Source organism: Clinocottus analis, unplaced genomic scaffold, assembly GCF_023055335.1.
Source record: "Clinocottus analis isolate CAN_PGR_092001 unplaced genomic scaffold, fCliAna1.0.p SCAF_18, whole genome shotgun sequence".
NCBI classification, from domain to species: Eukaryota; Metazoa; Chordata; class Actinopteri; order Perciformes; family Cottidae; genus Clinocottus; species Clinocottus analis.
The window spans coordinates 16,371,040-16,384,101 of record NW_027175909.1 but is presented as its reverse complement, the minus strand read 5'-3'; the positions used below and the strand labels follow the sequence as shown (position 1 = coordinate 16,384,101).

At 45.9% G+C, this 13,062-nt stretch overlaps 3 protein-coding genes across 5 annotated transcripts; all 3 read right to left on the bottom strand.

The window, feature by feature from the left end:
* Positions 1-294: 294 nt before the first annotated feature.
* On the bottom strand, positions 295-2,051 carry gemin6 (gem (nuclear organelle) associated protein 6). 2 transcript variants are annotated; one of them, XM_068582390.1, is made up of 2 exons: positions 1,961-2,051; positions 295-1,281 (listed from the first exon to the last, which is right to left on the bottom strand). In XM_068582390.1, the coding sequence occupies exon 2, from the start codon at positions 1,268-1,270 to the stop codon at positions 749-751; it is 522 nt and encodes a 173-aa protein (XP_068438491.1). In that variant the 5' UTR covers positions 1,271-1,281; positions 1,961-2,051; the 3' UTR covers positions 295-748. The 2 variants fall into 2 exon arrangements, with proteins under 2 accessions (XP_068438491.1, XP_068438490.1); XM_068582389.1 differs by having other exon boundaries at positions 1,943-2,039.
* Positions 2,052-3,131: 1,080 nt separating this feature from the next.
* On the bottom strand, positions 3,132-7,216 carry lrrc31 (leucine rich repeat containing 31). Its single transcript, XM_068582392.1, has 9 exons — positions 7,094-7,216; positions 6,559-6,723; positions 6,264-6,407; positions 6,006-6,173; positions 5,659-5,823; positions 5,171-5,515; positions 4,926-5,090; positions 4,035-4,187; positions 3,132-3,778 (listed from the first exon to the last, which is right to left on the bottom strand). The coding sequence occupies exons 1-9, from the start codon at positions 7,104-7,106 to the stop codon at positions 3,405-3,407; spliced, it is 1,692 nt and encodes a 563-aa protein (XP_068438493.1). The 5' UTR covers positions 7,107-7,216; the 3' UTR covers positions 3,132-3,404.
* A 942-nt stretch (positions 7,217-8,158) lies between these two features.
* On the bottom strand, positions 8,159-12,902 carry eif2s3 (eukaryotic translation initiation factor 2, subunit 3 gamma). 2 transcript variants are annotated; one of them, XM_068582232.1, is made up of 13 exons: positions 12,855-12,902; positions 12,573-12,641; positions 11,502-11,565; positions 11,288-11,415; positions 10,949-11,070; positions 10,735-10,829; positions 10,488-10,646; positions 10,100-10,234; positions 9,906-10,000; positions 9,572-9,716; positions 9,263-9,432; positions 9,010-9,182; positions 8,159-8,544 (listed from the first exon to the last, which is right to left on the bottom strand). In XM_068582232.1, the coding sequence occupies exons 2-13, from the start codon at positions 12,639-12,641 to the stop codon at positions 8,481-8,483; spliced, it is 1,419 nt and encodes a 472-aa protein (XP_068438333.1). In that variant the 5' UTR covers positions 12,855-12,902; the 3' UTR covers positions 8,159-8,480. The 2 variants fall into 2 exon arrangements, with proteins under 2 accessions (XP_068438333.1, XP_068438334.1); XM_068582233.1 differs by lacking the exon at positions 12,855-12,902.
* Positions 12,903-13,062: the final 160 nt, after the last annotated feature.

Below are 13,062 nucleotides of genomic sequence, written 5' to 3'. Positions count from 1 at the left end.
CTGTAAGGGACGGCTCCAGCATTATATTAACTACTGAAGGAAAAATAATAGCTGTGAGCTTCTAAAAAAAACCTTTTAAAAGAATGTCTTATGATTATTAAACTGTGTGGCTTCTTACAAACAAATACACGCAGCATAACTGTATTTATCTGGATATTGTTATAACCTAAACTCCATTTATAACACATAAATCATACTAAATTCTTGTAAAATGGGATTTTAAATACAAGAAAGACAAATGCTAGAACCTTAAGGCCATATGTTTTTTCTCTACCAACTTTAATAAAAGGCAGGATAACTTTACAAAAATGTACAAATGTAAAAAACAAAACAAAAAAACGAAGGACAGCTTTACACTAAACAATTTCAATTCAAATAAACAAATGTATATATCATTTTATAATTTCCAAAATTAAATAATTGCCAATCTTCTCTATAATATTCCTCAAAAACAATTAGAAGACTCTTAATATTGATATAATATTGACTCTTTCTTCTTTTTCTTTTTTTAAACAGGACAAAAAAATGAGACAAAGTAAATAATACTAATCTGAAGTCAAACTGGTTCCAGAACAACCGTCAGTCACCGCTGCTGTCGCGCTCTGATTGGTCGGGGGACACGGAGCAGGTCTCTGATTGGTGGGTTTTACTTCCTGAAAGGTCTCAAACAAACGTTTCAAGTTCTGCGTTGTGTTCAGGTGTTCGGGCAGTCTGGATCAGGCTCTGGGGGACTTGATTGGAAGCTGGATCACGCTGGATCGGTTTCCGGGTGATCCGGTTGGAGCTGGATCCGACCCTGGATCAGCTTCTGGATGCGGTCCAGGATGATCTGGTTGGCGCTGCGGCAGTCGTCGGGTCCGTACGGGGCCGCGATGGTCAGGACCCCGGCCACCTTCAGCTCGTCCCCGTCCTCCTCCACCGGGAACCGGTTCTTCTCCAACCACTTCCGCAGGACCCCTCTCCTCCTGCTCAGCTCCGCCGGGTCCAGGCTGCGGGTCTCCGGGGGCAGGAAGGAGGTCTGCAGGCGCTCCGTGGTCTCGTCGTCCGCCTCCTGCAGGACCTCCACGTCCTCCACGGCGTGGCCCATCACCACCTGCACGCACGCGCGTCCCTCCTCCCCGAAGTCCACCAGCACCAGGCTGGCGGACACCGGGTCCACGGTGAGCAGCCAGCCGCGGCGCTCTTCATCTTTTCCCGCCTTCACCTTCACCTGCTTGTTGACGTAACGCATCCACTGCAGCGGACCTAACAGAGGCCAGCCGCACTGCATGACGGTCCAAGCTGACAGACGTGAAATATGAGAGGGTTTAATTAAACACAGCGGTCCTCTTTAAGCGCCCCCGTGCACACCGTCCTCTCTGAACGCGGCACGGCTTTTAGAATCCTCCGGAGGGAAACGCGAAAAGCCGGAATAAAAGGTTCCGCTTCAACTCAGCTGTTTTTAAAACATCACAAAACTGAACAAATACAATTGAAATATTGATCAAAGTATCAGAAGATGAAGAGGAAAAATAACTAAAACTGGTATCATAAAGTCAAAAGGCAGATGAACCCGGAGTGGAAGTTAAAAACACAACATTAAATTATATAAGTTAGGCACAAATAGCACCACAAACATACAAAAAACTACATGTTAATTATTTCCACATTTAACCTTTTAAAATGTATTTCTTGAAAACCCATTTTTGAACAATACATTTCGTGACACAAGTCTTCAGGAAACGCCGTAAGATATGGCATCAAAGAGTTTGTATGAATTAAGTTGTGTTCATTTATTAACGGTTTTTAAATGTGTACATGTTTTTTTTTGTAGGATTTGTGTTTAGTATACGATTTCTTCACAAACGTAGTTTTATAAATGTAAAATTTGCCTGAAATAATGAAAGAAATAGTGACATATTGTTGAATATTAACACATCTTGGTTCTGTACTATTTACTCACCATGAATGTACAGTATACCTGATAATCGGCCCAAACGCCTCTCCTGCCAGTAAAACAGCGCCCTCCAGCGGCGAGAGATCGTTACGTCATGACTTAAATCGTCATCAATCTGCAGATTTTTAATAGTCTATGAACTGAATTCTGCTCCAATCTTCCTCGATTTTGTTTCCGCACGCATGCACAAATACAGACACACACGCACACACACACTTACAAAACCATGGGCTGACACAACACTACTCTATTACTTCTTGCACACACACGCACGCACACACACACACACACACACACACACACACACACACACACACACACACACACACACACACACACACACACACACACACACAGTGAGCTGATAGTGAACTGGCTCTGGGCTGAATGGATGACTCATGGAGGCTTTTTGGAGACGTCTGGTTCCTGAATGGATTTATTTATTGATCCGTCTCCGCTCGCTCCGGGTTTGGAATATTAAACATATTTCACGAAGAGGTTCAGATTACGTGTGTTCCTCTCCAAACAAAGAGACAGAGAAATAACTATGAAATAAAATGAAATATTAGCAAAGCGTGAGTCACATTAACACTTTGCACTGAATGCTGTTATGATTATGGCTGTAACTCATACTTATTTTCATTATTATATTAAACTTTTTAGGTCATTTATTCTGTCAATTTGGCAAAATTACTTTTATTGAAGAAAGAAAAGTAATTTCTAAATCATTTGACAGTTATACTTTAAAATCATAGTTTTAGAAAATACTTTTTGACACAAACGTGTCAAATAAACTCAAATAAAACAAAACAATTAAACCAAAAAAAAGACCTGAAGAAGTCTCAAACTTGAGATTGTTTTTTTTTTATTTAAAAAGGTGCCAAATCCCAAATTTACATTTTACTTATATTGAAATATTCAGTGCACAGATTTTAAAGGTGTGAAAGACAAGACACCTGTGAATGCTGAGGGAACGTGTGAGCATTTCATTAAACATCAGAGTTTGACACATATTTTGTGAACCCGGATTGTGATCTTATGAAATTAAAATTCAATATATTTGTATAATATATAAAGTGCTAATGCTTCACGTTAAAGCTGCATTCTCTCTCCTGGCCACCAGAGGGCGACTCATCTCTAGAAGTCTATGAGAAAATGACTTTACTCTTGATTTGTTTCCTCAGTAACAACATAATAATGGGATATCTTTATGTGTCGTTTAATGTGAAAATATTCAATTAAAAAAAAGAATACAATTTTTTTCAAACATTTTGCCTGATTTTAAATGTTTTCAATGTCCAGAAAAAAATAATTCTTGAAGAAGTTTTTACTGTCTCTCGAGACGTGAGAAGAATCAAATGTGCAACGTGTTTTATCTTCCCCAAGTGTTTAAAATAATCTACTCTGTCGTCCTCATGTTCTTTTAGTTCAGTCATTCTTCATTATTCATCTTCAGGATATTGATCCTCTATTCCTCTGGACTCTCCTGATTGGTCGCCTCGAACGATGACATCACCGGCGTCTCCGCGTCGTCCCACTCCAGCTGCACGCCCCTCTTCCTCAGGCAGCGTTCCAGCCGCTGGCGGTCCAGAGAGCCGGCGGTCCAACGCTGCAGCGCCAGGCGGGTCAGCGCCGGGAGGCGGGGCGCGGCGGCGAGCAGCGCCGGCAGCCAGGCCGAGCACGGCGCCGAGCTCAGAGGCCGCAGGCTGAGGTCGAGGTCCCGCAGCGAGGCCGGGCCGCCCGCCGAGAACAGCGCGGCCCAGCCGGCCGCCGCCACACCGCCGTTGAAGGACACGTCCAGCAGCCGCAGAGACGGCAGGACGCCACGCCGGCACGCCGCTGCTGCAAGAGGAGGAGGAGGAAGAGGAGAAGAAGAAGAAGAAGAAGAAGAAGAAGAAGAAGAAAAAGAAGAAGAAGAAGAAGAAGAAGAATAAGTGTTGCTTTTGTCGTTTAATATTCTGCAATATTAGTAATAAGGAGTCCTCAAGTCCTCTTGAAGTAATACAGAATAAAGAGTTATTTTAAAGACGTGTGTGTGTGTGTGTGTGTGTGTGTGTGTGTGTGTGTGTGTGTGTGTGTGTGTGTGTGTGTGTGTTACCGAGCTCCTGCAGGTCGTTGGTTGTGAGTTCACAGCTGCTGAGTTTAAGTTCCTGGACTGACGGCTGCAACGCGTCCAGAAGGAAAGACAAACGGCCGCCGACCGTTTTACACCACGACACGTCGACAGAGAGCAGGCAGGGCACGGCCAGAGCTGACACACACACACACACACACACACACACACACACACACACACACAAAGTTTACACTTACAGAAGTACAGTGTAGAACAACTTGTTTACACTGTACGATATTTAAACATGTAGGATCCAGAGCAGTAGCAGTAGTATTTGTGCGTACCCAGAGCAGTAACAGTAGTATTTGTGCGTACCCAGAGCAGTAACAGTAGTATTTGTGCGTACCCAGAGCAGTAACAGTAGTATTTGTGCATACCCAGAGCAGTAACAGTAGTATTTGTGCGTACCCAGAGCAGTAACAGTAGTATTTGTGCGTACCCAGAGCAGTGACAGTAGTATTTGTGCGTACCCAGAGCAGTAACAGTAGTATTTGTGCGTACCCAGAGCAGTAACAGTAGTATTTGTGTGTACCCAGAGCAGTAACAGTAGTATTTGTGCGTACCCAGAGCAGTAACAGTAGTATTTGTGCGTACCCAGAGCAGTGACAGTAGTATTTGTGCGTACCCAGAGCAGTAACAGTAGTATTTGTGTGTACCCAGAGCAGTAACAGTAGTATTTGTGCGTACCCAGAGCAGTAACAGTAGTATTTGTGCGTACCCAGAGCAGTGACAGTAGTATTTGTGCGTACCCAGAGCAGTAACAGTAGTATTTGTGTGTACCCAGAGCAGTAACAGTAGTATTTGTGCGTACCCAGAGCAGTAACAGTAGTATTTGTGCGTACCCAGAGCAGTAACAGTAGTATTTGTGCGTACCCAGAGCAGTGACGGAGTCCCGGCTGAGGCTGCAGCTGTTGAGCGGCAGATGCCTCATCTGGGTCAGAGGGAGGGCGTCGACCAGCTGGCTGACCACGCCCCCTGCCTCCTGATTGGACGACACGTCGAGCTGCGTCAGCGCCACCAGAGAGGGAAGCACCTGGACTGGAGACAACGGGGGTCACGTGACTGATGACCTCACACTCATTCGTGTCCGACACACACACACACACACACTCACTCACTCAGGGCCTCCAGGTCGGAGCGCGTGAGCCGGCACAGGTGGAGGTCGAGGCTCTCCAGGTGTGTGAGGTGAGCCAGGTGCGGCGTGAGGCGGTCCAGGCCTCCGGCCAGGCTTTTGTTACAAGACAGGTCCAGCTCTCGCACCGCGGGGAGGCGGCGCAGCGAAGCGCCGAGCGCCTCCAGGCCGCCCGGGGTCAGGCCGCAGGCCTGCAGCCGCAGCGTGTCGAGGGCGGCGGCGTGCGAGAGGGAGGCGGCCATCGCCCGGAAGCCGCCGCTCTCCACTTCCTGCGCGAGCTGAGGGTTGCAGGAGACGTCCAGCACGCGGAGGCTGGAGACCGCCGTCTCTCCTGAGACACGGGACGCAAAGCGTTAGGCAAACAGACGGACGGGGCGTTCTCTCCCGCGGCATTGTGGGAAATGTAGGAACATCTGAAATAGAAGTAGATATCCCGTCTTTTATTGGGAGTGTTTTGCGGGTTAAAGTCAGTACCCAGTACGGTGGCGTCGGCTGCAGTGAGCTCGCAGGCCACCAGGTGGAGCTCCCTCAGGGGAGGGTGAAGTTTACCCAGCAGGCCTTGCAAAGCGCCGCCCCCGAGGCCGCTGTTCCAGGACAGATCGAGGAACTCCAAGAGAGGAAGGCAGCCGAGAGCCTCACCTGCGAAAACGCAAAATGACGCAATTAAATCCATTTGTTTCTATTCTGGTGGTCAGGAGAGAGAATGCAGCTTTAACACATGAAGCATAGACTTCTATACAACCATAGGAGTCGCCCCCTGGTGTTCAGGAGAGAGAATGCAGCTTTGTATTTTGGGTCAATGAATGACTTCGTTGACTCACCTAGCGCAGCGACGTCGGCGGCGTTTAGCCGGCAGCTGCAGAGCCTCAGCGCTCTGGTCCCGCCCACATGCTGCAGGTGAGAGGTCAGCGCCGTCAGGCAGCCGCCAATCAGCTCGTTCCAGGAGACGTCCAGCTCCTCCAGCTGAGGGAGGAACTGGAGCAACGTCGCTGAGGAGGACGGGAACGAATATAACAAAAATGACATGACAATATGTTGTGTGTGTTGTTGTGTGTGTGGTACTTCATGCTCACGCTCACCCAGCTCCAGCAGGTCCGTGGCCGTGAGGTCGCAGTGAGCCACGCTGAGGCTCCTGCTGTCGGCCTTCTTCCCCAACTTCTGCAGGAACACACACACACGACCCCAACCGGTGTCCCGCTCGCCCACCGCGGCCTCGAGTACGCCTGAAACACACACACACACACACACACACACACACGTAAACATACAAATGAATAAACAATTCATAAAATAAAGATATGTGTAAATATATATATATATATATATATATATATATATATATATATATATATATATATTTCACAAAGCCGTTACCTGAGCTCGGTCCTCTCTCCTCCGCCTCCCCGTCCTCGAGGATTCCCGTGCGGTCTCGGGACAGGAAGCGGCCCAGCGACTTCCTGTCCGAGGCAGAGCGCTTCCTGCGGATCTGGTTCATGATGAGGTCCAGAGGGGAGCGCCTCAGAGCGGCCCGCTGAGCTTCTGACCACCAGAGGACAGAGGAGGAAGAGGAGAAACCATTACTGATCACCAACAGCTCTTCCTCACGGAGTCCTTTAAGAGCTTCAGATTCAGTACTCAGAGGTTCAGATGCAGTTCAAGGGTTTTATTGTTAACACGGTTATTAACACTATAGTGCATGTACAACTGAAACATATGTACATGTATAGTACATGTACTGTAGTGCATGTACTATACATGTACCGCAGTACATGTATAGTACATGTACTGTAGTGCATGTACTATACATGTACTGCAGTACATGTATTGTACATGTAATGTATTGTAAATATAATATAGTAAAATCTCTGCACGAGTCAGTTATATTAACTGTCAATAAAATATCTCTTACCTGCAGACTCCATGTGACGAGTGAAGAGCTCCAAAATAAATCACAATTATGTTAAAATAAATAATAAAAGTGTGTGTCAGTTCGTGGTGCGTTCAGGGTCCGTTTGTTCGGAGACGAGAAGAGATCAAAAGAAAACTTTCAAACAGCACAAAGTGAGTAAATAAGCATGAACTAAATCACAGAGCTCGCGCTTCTCCTCGCGCCGCTTCCTCTGCGACTAACTTCGGGCTCAGTTTACCACCTGGTGACGTCACGTCCCGTGCTCGTCAGGTGGATCATCCCGGAAGTGCGGCCCCGCCTTCAGTCAACACGCTGCCAACGTTGATCTTCAGTATACCTTTAAAAACAGTACTGCAAGCAGTACTATGCTAGTAGTACTCCGACCAGAGTAGAAAATATTTCTAAAATAAATCATGCAGGAGAAAGTACAAAAGTGTTGCATCAAAAAAAACGTAAAAGCATGTATTATGCAGAATATTTCATAATATATCTTACCCTGATATGTTAATTTATTATATATATATATATATATATATATATATATATATATATATATATATATAGATAGATAGATAGATAGATAGATAGATAGATAGATACTTTATAGATATTTAACATAGTTATATATTTAAATATATTTTAAAAAATTGTAAATATTTATTTAGTATAAGAAAAAAACACTACTATAATGCATTATATAGATATAATTTTATCTAATAGGTTTTATTATACTATCAGGGGTTTCTTTTGTCCAAGCCAGTTACACCAGCAAGGCCGTGTTAAATAACCGAAGCATCTTTCAGTGCAAAACCTTTGCAAAGGGAGTTTTTAAATCGGCCTGTTAGTTTTAGCTCGGTGTACCTAATAAACTGGCCCCTGAGGATATGCATCAGTGGGGAAACAAAACCATTAGAAATGTAATAAACTGGGGTCCACATGTCATGATCAATTAAATATTTTGTCTTTTGCAAAACAAAACTATTCCACCAGGATTGTGTTGGTTCATATAATGTCAGAAAATGTGTAGAAGTTTAATTTTCAGCTGCAACAAAATGAAACAAAACATTTCTTCCAAATGTATTTTATTAGATTTGATTGAAATCATTTCTGTACTGAATGAACCTCCTTTTCTTCTTCCTCCTCCTCCATTGCTCTTCTTCTGCAGTAAAGAAAAAAAAAAAAAAAAACAGGTAGAAAGGCTGAACTGGACCTCCTCGTGTCGCCGCCGAGGGGGAGGAGCCGAGGAGCTGAGGGAGGAGGCATCTTTAAAACCAGACATGTCCTGTTCCCTTCCTCCTTCCTTGTGGGAAGAAAAAAAAAAAAAAGCAACAAAGAAGAGTGTGATGTTTGTGATGTTTCGTGATGGTTTGCGAGCGCTGCTTCCTCCTCAGTCATCGTCCACCGTGGGCGTGATGGTCACGCCCCTTCTGATCTGTCCCCATCCAATCAGACTGCAGGCACACAAAAAGGGGAGGAGTTAATTAAATCGTACACAAACTTTGCTTTCCAATCACTCAAATACAGTTTTCCCCCTGAGGCAGGTAAGGAAAGAGCTTTTAAAAACATGCATGACCCGGTTGGTGCCAAACATTGCACAAATAAAATACTCTTAACATATGAGCCATGTTATATATTAAATTTCATAAGAAAATACAACTTTTAATTTTTTTTCTCCCTTTCTGAAAAAAATCATAAATCAATATCCTAGTAACACATATATGAACTTCTGTAACTTCCCCACTCAGGGACTAATAAGGGATTATTTTTTTTGGAACACAGGGCTTGGTGCCATGAGATTAAAGCCAGGAGTAGCAGCTCATTCTGGAAACGAGAATCCAACTAAAATATATTTACAAAAGCAAGTAAAAAAACAAAAAAAAATAAAAGTAAAATCCTCTCGTGGCTGTGTTCCTCACCGCCAATGCTTCTCCACGCGCCGGCTCAGAGCGATCTTCTCCCCGACCTCGGTGCAGACGGGGTTGGTGAGGACGATCTTGGCCAGGTCGGCCTTCACGGCGCTGACGCGGCCGCCCGTCGACAGCGAGCCGATGTTGACCATCAGCACCTCGTTCTTGGAGAGCTTCTGGACCTGCGGAGGCGACACGGGGGGTTCAAAACACTCGTTTACGGCGGCTCCGCTCTCGTAGCTCAGAGGACCGCGTTGCTTACCTTGGCGGCCTTCTTGTCTCCCTCTGTGCGGACTCCCAGCAGCCTCCGCAGCAGGAAGTAGGAGATCTCCAGCTCGGTGAAGATCTCGGGCAGCGCTCCGACGGCGCCCAGCACCTGACCGACCATGCGGTCCGCCCGGCACAGCGTCGGGTCGATCTTAGTGCCGACGCCTGCACACAGACGACAGAGGTTAGTCGGGGTGAGCCCGTGTTCTGATGACTCACTCACTCCGCATCTCTCTCACAGTCTTCTCTCCCTCTCCTCCATCTCCTCCATCCCATAAAAACAACCCTCTGGTCGTGGACGTACCGATGAGGCCTCCAGGCGCGGCGTACTGCAGGTCGTTGTGCTCGGCAAACAGGGAGACGATCTTGGAGAAGATGGGTTTGCACATCAGCTTCCCCTCGTGGTCTTTGGACACGATACCTGGTCGCACCTCGATCTCCTGACCCACCTGGATGGTCACACGGGGGGGAGGAGGAGGAAGAGGATGTTATTGCATCGGCTCTAAATCATCGTTGGCCCTGAAGCTTTCAAATTATATAAAATAAACGTGTTTAAATGTCTTCAGTGCACTTCAGAAGCGTCTCAAACAGAGCGGCCGTTTCAAATGTGTCTCCGAGCATCGAGAACAAAGCGTCACCTTGAGGACGCCCTTTAGGATACTTCCTCCGGCCACGCCTCCTTTCAGGTCGTCCACTTCGCAGCCCGGCTTGTTGACGTCAAACGATCTGATGACTGAAAAAACGCCGTGGTGTTAAAAAAATAAAACGACAACAGGGAAACAAACGAGCCGGTCAGCGAGGAACAGAAGAGCTCCAGCGCTCCGGGTCTCACCGATGAGCCGGGGCTCGGAGATGAAGTCTCTGACGGGCACTGGGATCTTTTTGACGATGTACTCGCAGACGACCTCGATGTTGTACTTCAGCTGGGCCGAGATGGGAATGATGGGCGCGCCCTCTGCCACCGTGCCTGCAGGACAAACGGCAGCGAGTTTAGAGGAAGATGAGAGACCCGAACGCCGGCCAAACTCGTAGTGAAACCTAACGGTTTCCTCAGTGAGACGCCGAAGATGGGACTCATTTTTGAGGAGAAGACGAGAGACGAAGAGTTACACAAAGCTGAAGAATAACTAGGTTCCTTGAAGGCAACGTTTTGGTATCATGTTAATGTTCATTAAATGAGTTTGTTGTTTTCACATTCCCCAGAGTTTGTGTTGACTCACCCTGCACGAAGGCGAGGATCTGCTCGTACTGTTCCTTGGCCTGGCTCTCCTTCACCAGGTCGATCTTGTTCTGCAGGATGAGGATGTGCTTCAGCTTCATGATCTCGATGGCAGCCAGATGCTCCGACGTCTGGGGCTGAGGACACGACTCGTTACCCGCTGGGCAACGGGGACGAGAACACACGATCAGATGACTTCTAAAAAAAAAAACCGTGGAGGTGGAGGGGGTGAAGGAACGCAGACTTACCGATGAGCAGGAGGGCCGCATCCATGACGGCGGCTCCGTTCAACATGGTCGCCATCAAGATGTCGTGACCAGGACAGTCCACAAATGACACGTGTCTGGGAAAAAGAAAACAGATTTAGAAGTCCCACTGATGAAAACAATAGTGTTTTTTTTATAAAGAAAAACAGATCCCACTGTCTTTTGGGACACGACCTCTCTGTCTCTTCAGTCTTACCTGACCAGTTTGAAGTTGCCCTTTGTGCCGGGGATGTCTGAGAGAAACTCGTCCGGAGTGCTGCTGCCACACGACCGGTAGCACTCTGGCCGGGGACAGGAGGGGTCCTCCAGCTTATAGACCTACGAAAAACACAGACGTGTCGAGCCCCTTTTAATGCATTTCCTTTTGATGTTTTACAAAACAGAAGACGAATATGAAACAGAGAACTGAACTTTTCAAAATGTCAAATCAAGCTTTTGTTTTTACAGTGAATAAAAAGAGCCTATCCTTTTTTTAAGGACTTCAATAATGTCAAACTAGGCCTCGCCCTTCTAGTGTATGGGCAGTGCCTCTTACCTTAGCGTTAGCATAGCCGAGCTTGATGGTGATGTTCCTTTCCAGCTCGTTCTTGAACCTGACGGTGTGAACGCCGGAGATGGCCTTCACCACCGTGGACTTCCCGTGGGCCACATGACCGATGGTGCCTGAGGGGGTGGAGGGGATATGGGCATCAAAACTCATGATCTGTTTCATTGCCCGATCAAATAATTTGCCCCGACGTCTTACGTACCGATATTGATGGTGGCCTGTCTGCTGATGATCTCACGGGAGAGAGGCGTCAAGGTGGACACGTCCTGCCGAGAGAACGACACGCAACAGGGATCAACACACACAAACACACTGAGCATCCCTTTAATCCTGCAGGTGAATAGAAACAAAGACAGGCGGCGTACAGACCGACTTTGCAAGCGCACCCCGACAACACCAGCGCTGATGTTGTCCGTACTTAAATACCACAATATATTATAGTATCTCACCACATTATATATTATTCATTTGTACTCTAACTCACTGCCACTTTACCTCCTAACATTGTCCTTTAATTTCACCAACATGGCTTACATGTTAACATCTATTGGTATTGTATGCACCTTATTATGTATTCATTATCTTCTCGTCTGTACTTTATGTCTTGGTGCTGATGCAACACATTGACTTCCCCCTCTGGAGATCAATAAAAGGCGTATTTAAACATTTTTTTTTAATCACATATTTGTTTCTCAATCGCTGCACTTTACATTTTATGAAAATGTAAATAAATAATTACAGGAAGTCTGCCTGAAACTAACACTAACAAGCAACATGTTGTCTACTCCAGCTAATTCACTTTATCTGCTGATTAAAATAAATGCAGAAACTGCAAATAACCTATGAAAAATATATATATCATTTACAGTATTGACATTCACATATTTCGTTACACCATTTACATTGATTTAGATTTTACTTCATGCTAACTGACATGGAACAAAGATGGCGACTATCACGTCGCCGTAATTACACATCACACATTCAAACGGCTCGTTTCATTCATTAGGAACGGTTAACCCGATTTAATTGTGACGACAATCCGCGGTGACGTTAACGTTACAATTTTTAAAAAATAAAATCGTAATCGCGTGCGCTCTCCGACCCGCCGGGGCCTGCCGTCATGTGCCGGGTGGCTAGCGGCGCAGCACCGGCGACCGTTAACCGTCACGATCGTTGGACACCAGTGACGTTATTGAGGCGAAACCAACGGCCGGAGATGAAAACACACAACGCGTTTCTTCTGTTGAACAATCGTTAAAGTGACACTTACGAGAGACCGGAGGTCTTGTCGGGCCAGATGAGGCTGACCAAGCGTTGTACCAGACTCGTCACCCGCCATCTTGAATGAAAAGAAGGATGAACGAGGCGGCTACGGCGAATGCCTGGTCAATGCTATCTCTCTTTTCCAACAACCAGTTATTCACATTAAATTGTTCCATTAATGTTGTGTGGGGTGAAAACTACATATATTAAGCAGAATACGTCTGTTATATATTTATTTTTGCGGGCATAAGTAAAAGAAAAAACGGGGTTTGGTCCTCGCATGACTCACACAACGGGGTCCTTTCAGAACGAATGATGCAATTATATTTTTTACAGTAAAATCGATTTTACGTAAAAAGCTAGTGTTGTTAATGCAGCCGTAAAATTAATATAAAACCTCTGGGGACGAGTTTAAGTACATTTTCCTTCCCTACAAAACTTAAGAAACAAATCTTTATACATGTGTTGGGTCCGTCGTTGGTTACTGACGTCATCAA